The following is a 6,698-nucleotide window of genomic DNA, read 5'->3' as shown; positions in this document are numbered from 1 at the left end:
ATATATATATATATATACCTGCTGGGGTTCTCATATCTGTTATTTGGTTTTTCACAGTTTGCTGTTTCTTCCGCTGCCCCCCTGCTGCTGCTCTCATCATAAGCATCTGCTGTTGCTGCTGCTGCTGCTGCATCCTAGGAGCCGCTGCAGTTTGCAAGGCACTGCTGCTGCTCGTACCATTCCCAGCAGCAGCAGCAGCAGCAGCAGCAGCAGCAGCAACAGCAGCAGCAGGAGGCCTTAGATCTGCAAAGGAGTCAAGAGAATTTGCTGCTGCTTTAGAAGAATGAAATAAATATGCAAGCAGACGCCCTGCATGCGGATCAACGGGCTGTACACAGCAGCAGCAAAGAAATACAGAAAATAATATAAATTAAGGTATTATAAAATATACAAACAAATTATAAATATATTATTATATTATGCAATGCACAAATTAAGATGAAATAATATACTACAAAAATAACAAAATATAATAATAATAATAATATTATTATTATTGTAATAAATACGCAAACGAAGAAATCAGACAAAAAAATAAAATAAAAATATTCACCGACAATACATGCAATAAACAAAATAAAAAAATAAATAAATAAAATAAATATATCAAATAAAACAAATAAAATAAAACAAACAGATATTATAAAAATAGAAATAAAACGCGAGTGAACGTCTGCACACCCACGCGAACAAAGAGAAAAAAAGACAAACAAACAAACAAGATATAGAACTAAACTCTTGCTGCTGGTTCTGCTGCTGGTTGTGCTGCTGCTGCTTCTACTTCTGCTTCTGCTCCGCTGCTGCTACTGCTGCTGCTGCTGCCTCTGCTTCTCCTGCTGCTGCTCTTTTGCTGCAGTTTCTGCTGCTGCTACTTGTGCTTCTGCTTCTGCTTATCCTGCTGCTGCTGTTTCTGCTGCTGCTGCTGCTGGTGTTGGTGTTAGGCTGCTTACCTGCCCGTCCATCGCTCTATTGACTGATTCGCCGTTGTTAAATTTATTAAAAAGATTGCGCGTCCTATCGACGCTCAGTGGGGTCCTGCATGCGGTGTACGTACACCGCAGCAAACGCAGCAAACAAAAATAATACAAACATTTTGCTGCTAATCACCCTAAACCCTAAACCCTAAACCCTAAAGCCTTCCTAAGCGCCACAGGTAAAGAAAAGAAATAAGCAACAACGAACGCATAGGCGGAGTCAAAAGATATGAAACATAAACCCTAAACCCTAAACCACAAACCCCAAGACATAAATCCCAAATCTTAAACCCTAAACCCTAAACCCCAAACTGTAAACCCTAAACCCTAAACTGTAAACCCTAACCAACCTCTAAACCCTAAACCCTAAACCCTAAACCCTCACTTGCTTAGCCAGTCAACATCAAAAGACAAACCGACAAAAGGCCTCCCGCTGCGGCCTGAGAAGACACTGGAGGGTTTGCTGCCTTCTCCTGCAGCAAACAGCAGCAGCAAAACAAACAAACAAACAAACAAACGCATGCACTAACAGATGCAGCAGCGACAATTAATGCTATTGTATGTCTTTATATAATCCTTTGTTCTTTTCTTTTTATTGTCAGTCTTTATAATAACGCTTTGCTGCTGCATTTGTATGATATCTCTTCTTATTGTACATCTTTATATAATTATCTTCTTCTGTCTTTATATAATTCACCTGTCTTATTTATTTACTTTAATTAATTAATTAATTAATTTGTTAATTAATTTATTTATTTCTTACCTGGTGCGTTACGCATGCGAGCATAGCCAGCCCAGCACTGCGCGCCCTGCACTCTGAAGAAGAGCAGCACATGCGGGGCCTCCTAAGAAATAAATAAAATAAACATCAAACAAACAAACAAACAAACAAACAAAATAAAGACAATTAAACTCATTCGATGCAGCAGCACATGCAACAGCAGCAACTGCTGCAGCAGATGCAGCAGCAAAATGGCAGCTGCAGCGACAAACTAAGAACAACCCCACCACAACAACACAGCACAGTGCAGCAGCAGCAGCATCAGCATCCGCAGCAGCAAGAGCAGCTTCTGCAGCAGCATTCGCAGCAGCTTCTGCAGCAGCATTCGCAGCAGCTTCTGCAGCAGCATTCTCAGCAGCTTTTGCAGCAGCAGGATCAGCAGCAGCAGCTGCAGCTGCAGCAGGAGCATCCGCAGCATCACCAAGCGAGCAACCCCACCACCCATAACACGCTGCTGCTCTACTAACCCTGACAGCCTGACTCAGGCGCGCTTCATTTCGAGGTATTGTCGCCCAGACGCTCATTTGCATCGCCACCTGCACGTTGTACTCGGAGCAAGATCGGATAATAAAAAACTCTGTAGCTGGGTCTTCAGCTGCAGCACATGCAGCAAATTCAGCAGCAGAAAATGCTACAGCAGCAGCAAATACAGCAGCAGCAAATACAACAGCAGCAGCAAATGCAAAAGGAGCAAATGCAGCAGCAGCAGCAAATGCAGCACAGCCACGTCGTTGGAGGGGTAGTAGCTGTAATTGCTGCTGCTGTGTATATCCTTCTTGCTAATTAAAAAATACAAACAATCAAACAAAATATATACAGAAAAACAGAGAGAGAGAAAGCAGTAGGAGCAGCACAACTCACCTGGATGAGAAGATAACACACCACCCTGCTGCTGCTGCTGCTGCTGCTGCTGCATGTCGGAGTAGAGGCCCTCCATATCTGCACCTAAAACCCCCGCAGAGGCCCCCAGGGAAGGGGGGCCCCCTAAGCCACTACTTCCTTGTATCATTCCTATATCTGCAATTGTTCATGAGTTAATGCCTAGAGACGCTTACGAGCAACAGTGCCTCCGTTGCTGCTGCTGCTGCTGCTGCTGCTTTCGGGAAGGCTTCATGAGGGGGTGCCTCTTAGAACAAGGAGCTGAGCAGCAGAACGAATACGCTGCTGCAGCAGCAGCAGCACAAGCAGCAGCGTAGTGGTTGCTGCAGTGGAGCTGCAGCAGCTACAAGGGCACTGTAGAGTGCAGTTGTAAGACAGCTGTGCGCCTCCCTCTTGTGCGTATTCAGAACAGAAGAAAAGAAGAGAAAAATAGAATTAATGAATCAATAGAACAGCAGTAGCCGCAACTCCCAGGGGTCGAGCAGGAAAGCAGTCAGCAGAACAACAGCACGTTTAGACTTTCTTTTGTTGGTGCATCTAGTAGAGAAACTGAAGAAAAATGAATGCATCAAAGATTGAATTAGAGGTTTTAATACAATAAGTGCATGCAATGAGACAATACCCATACTCAAGAGAAGATGAGCCTACCGTGGGGACGCACGGGGCTTTTGCCGGAGCAGCGGCGGCTCTTCTTTTTTCTCTTTCATCTTTAACTGAAACGCGAAAAATTTGAATATCTTGTTTTGCTCTTTTTCTGAATACTTTTGAGGTTTTCTTTGTCCCGGAGTGCGAAATAGCGCACAGATCTTCAAAGATTTCTCCCTTTTCCCTCTGCGTTTCCTCACGAGGGAGGGCGTTGCCGTTCAAGAAGGCGAGGCCTCTGGCCGATTCAACAGCTCCCAGTTGCAGCTTTCTTGAATATAAAAGCTGCAATAGATAAAAAGGCAGCATTTATTTCTTCAGCAGCATCCAATTCCAACGAAACCTGCAAGAATTCATGTTCAGGTGCGTGCAGCTCACGGGGTGTATGTGCAGCTCTGCTCTTCTCAGACTAGTCGTGCCTTTGAGACTGGTAGAAACTTTCAGTTTGCCAATTATTATGGAGCTGAATCTTTGTCTTTTTAATCTTTTACTCGCGATGCATGGATTGCTATTGCCTTGTACTGCCAGCTAGTGAGCGAATCTCGTACGAGCCCCCTCACCCTCCTGCTGGGGAGGAACCGGCGTTGCACATAGAGCCTCGTTTCTTATTGTACGACTTGATGGTGAGTTTTGCAGAAGCGCTGCTTACAAGTGTATGAATATGTTTGAGAGGATTTCCTCTTACTTTTGTTCGGTCGCCACTGGAGACGGAGCCCCTTGGAGAGATGTATTTGAGTTGTTTTTAGGCAGATGAGGGTTTTCTCTTGCATTTGTCTGTATTGTTCTGTCTTGACGAGCAGCATGAAACGCGAGAAGTAAACGGGTTGGTGTAGCAGAGGCCGTCCTTCTGGTGTTTGTTTGTTGTCTTCACGTCAGCGCACACACTTCACCGTTGCTGCCGAGATTATGCATCTTCAAGCCAGTACTCATTTATCAGTCGTCATTCATTCATCGATGGAGTCGCAAACAGACTGCGGGCCCAGCCGCCGCAGCAGCAGCAGCAGCTGCTGCTGCTGCTGCTGCTGCTGCGGCCGTCCCCTCTGTGGCGGAGCGATTAGCTGGAGAGCCCAACCGCCATAGATGTAGGCGTTCGTCTTCCTTCTAAATTTACTTTAGCTTCCCTTCTTCCTCTTCATCACTACTACTGATTCCTAAAGCAGCTCTTACAGTCGTTTAGTCGCAGTTGCTGCTGCTGCTGCTGCAGCTTGCATTAGTTCATCAGCCTTTCGGTGTATCTACGCAGAAAGAATCCCTTAGGACTGCCATTCTGTTAGAGCTCACAGTATATCTGTCTGCAGTATTGTTATTAGTTCTGTTTTGTTTTTCTTCTTTGTTTGCTCAACTTCTTTTTGCATGCAACTCCATTTTGCTGCTTCGGCTGAAGCCCGTCAACTGGAGGCAGCCTGCGAGTTTCCGGCCTGAAGCCGTTGCATGTAGGGTTTTACATGGGTATTGCAATCAGAGCTGCTTCTGTTGCTTCTGCTGGTGCTGCTGTCCCCTTTAGGGGCGGTGTATGCTGCAGTGCTGCAGCAGCACAGCTGAGGTGCATGCAGGTGCTGCTGCATGCGTCTCAACGTCTTCTTTCGCCTGTTTGAATTGTTGCAACTCAGATAGTGAGTGTTGCGGTGTTGGGGTGTATAGGCAGCTATTTCCTAGCGCTGAGTTTATTTTATTTCTTTATCATTTGTCTTTCAACTCACTTTTATTATTCTTCTTTTCTTACTTCAGGCTGCGCCCTATGATGGATCCCTTCGTTGCAAATCCCTCGCTGATTACCAGCGGAGATGGCTGGACGGAGCATATATCGAAGGAGGGGAGAAAATATTACTACAATACTCTCGTGCGTCTGCTGCTGCTGCTGCTGCTTTGCTGCTACTGCTGCTTTGCTGCTGCTTTGCTTGTGGCCGCTTCTGTGGGTTCTCCTAAGTTGCATGCGGCAGGAGGAGTTGTTTGTCTGTCGGGCGTTGTAATAGCATATATATATATGTATATATATTATATCTTTTCTCCTTCGTCTTTGCAGTAGTAATGCAGAAACAGAGAATAAGCATCGAATTCCTATTTGCTCTGCGTTTACTTGGGGTGTACAGACACAGGAGAGCCAGTGGGGGAAGCCGCTGTCTCTTCAGACACCTGAGGAGGCGCAGATTTTGCTTAAGACAGGATGGCAGGAGTTTTCAAGTGCAGATGGGAAAAGTTATTGGTTTCATAGCGCGACGAAACGCAGCGTTTGGAATACACCCAAAGAAGTAGAGGAAATGCTGAAGGTGCGTTGTTGCTGTTGCTGCTGCTACTGCTGCTGTTCCTGCTGCTGCTGCCGCTTATATGTGTTGCTTCTGCCCTTCGTCTTTAGCTGAATTTTCATTGGCTTAAGGAGGCTACGGTGCATGCATGCATGCATGCATGCATACATACTTCGCGTGCGTTTTCTGGTGTTTTTTGTTTGCTCCAGTCCCTCAAAGAGGAACGAGAAGATTGGCCGCAGTTTAAAACCAAAGATGAAGCAAAAACATTTCTTGTCGTGAGTCGGATGAATTCAGAGCAAGAGGAGCAGAGCAGAGCTGCATTGCTGTGGTGCTGTTTTATAATGTAGTGTTCAAGAGAGCCTCAGTGGTAGATAGTTTGCTTGGCTTCATGTTGCAGCGGCAGATGTGCAGCAGAAATGTTTTTCTGTTTTCGTTTGTTTTTCTCGCGATTTTGCAAACATTTTTCAGAAATTATTCGAGCTAAAGAAGTTTCCTCCGAGGATCAGCTGGGAAAACGCCTCGAAAATCCTCGAATCTGATCGGCGTTGGTCTTGTTTTTCAATATTGACGCGTGGAGAGAGGAAGCAAACATTTGCAGAATATATGGGGTCAAGAGGGAAGCGAGCTGCAGAAGAAGAGCGGCAAAAAAGAAAAAAGGTATATTTTCTTTTCCCTGAAAGATTAACAGAAATATCTCCATGTTTCTTCAACTTCGATTCAAGTTGAATGTTTCGCTGCATGCGGTGTACAGACACCTCAAAAGACACCTCAAAAGATTTGTCTTTTTTGTTTTTATGCAGGCAAAAGATCTTATGGTTCAGAATCTGCTGGACTGGAAAGAATTGAGTTTCAAGACCACTTACATGTATGTTCTTATTTAGTTATTTGTTTGCTTATTTGCTCATTGTGTTCATTATTCCTTAGTTTGTTACGAAGTTTTTCGTCAATATTTGAGCAACAATATATTTTAAACAGAGATTTACTTTTTAGAGTTTTACAATACTCAAAATATAATCTCTCTACTCTAGTTGGTGTATTGTAATTTAGTTGAGTCCAATTGAACTGGATCATAGAATAATTTCTCATATATTTTGATGTTGCATGTAATTAAATTGAATTATTTAGAATATTTTATTTTTGAGCATTTTCTGTGGTGCTGCAGCGATGTAGCCGATC

At 44.2% G+C, this 6,698-nt stretch overlaps 2 protein-coding genes across 2 annotated transcripts in view; one reads left to right on the top strand and one right to left on the bottom strand.

Moving 5' to 3' along the window:
- Positions 1-1,014: 1,014 nt before the first annotated feature.
- Positions 1,015-2,764, bottom strand: EAH_00048080 (hypothetical protein; the record flags this gene model as incomplete). The annotated part of the gene is made up of 5 exons (XM_013391426.1): positions 1,015-1,099; positions 1,360-1,447; positions 1,738-1,819; positions 1,983-2,350; positions 2,617-2,764. 5 exons carry the CDS (start codon positions 2,762-2,764, stop codon positions 1,015-1,017), a joined length of 771 nt encoding a protein of 256 aa, XP_013246880.1.
- Positions 2,765-5,017: 2,253 nt separating this feature from the next.
- Positions 5,018-6,698, top strand: part of EAH_00048070 (formin binding protein, putative) — a gene marked incomplete at both ends in the record, with an annotated part of 4,652 nt that continues 2,971 nt past the window's right edge. Inside the window, 6 exons of the mRNA XM_013391425.1 lie at positions 5,018-5,116; positions 5,367-5,543; positions 5,729-5,797; positions 5,991-6,179; positions 6,323-6,387; positions 6,685-6,698. The exon at positions 6,685-6,698 is cut by the window's right edge and continues 134 nt beyond it. Of these exons, the coding sequence (XP_013246879.1) occupies positions 5,018-5,116; positions 5,367-5,543; positions 5,729-5,797; positions 5,991-6,179; positions 6,323-6,387; positions 6,685-6,698 (613 nt within the window). The remainder of the gene's footprint in view (positions 5,117-5,366; positions 5,544-5,728; positions 5,798-5,990; positions 6,180-6,322; positions 6,388-6,684) is intronic.

The sequence above is a fragment of the Eimeria acervulina genome, genomic scaffold (assembly GCF_000499425.1).
Source record: "Eimeria acervulina Houghton genomic scaffold, Eah_scaff750, whole genome shotgun sequence".
NCBI classification, from domain to species: Eukaryota; Apicomplexa; class Conoidasida; order Eucoccidiorida; family Eimeriidae; genus Eimeria; species Eimeria acervulina.
Note: the sequence above shows the minus strand (reverse complement) of the source record. Positions and strands in the feature narration are given on the sequence as shown.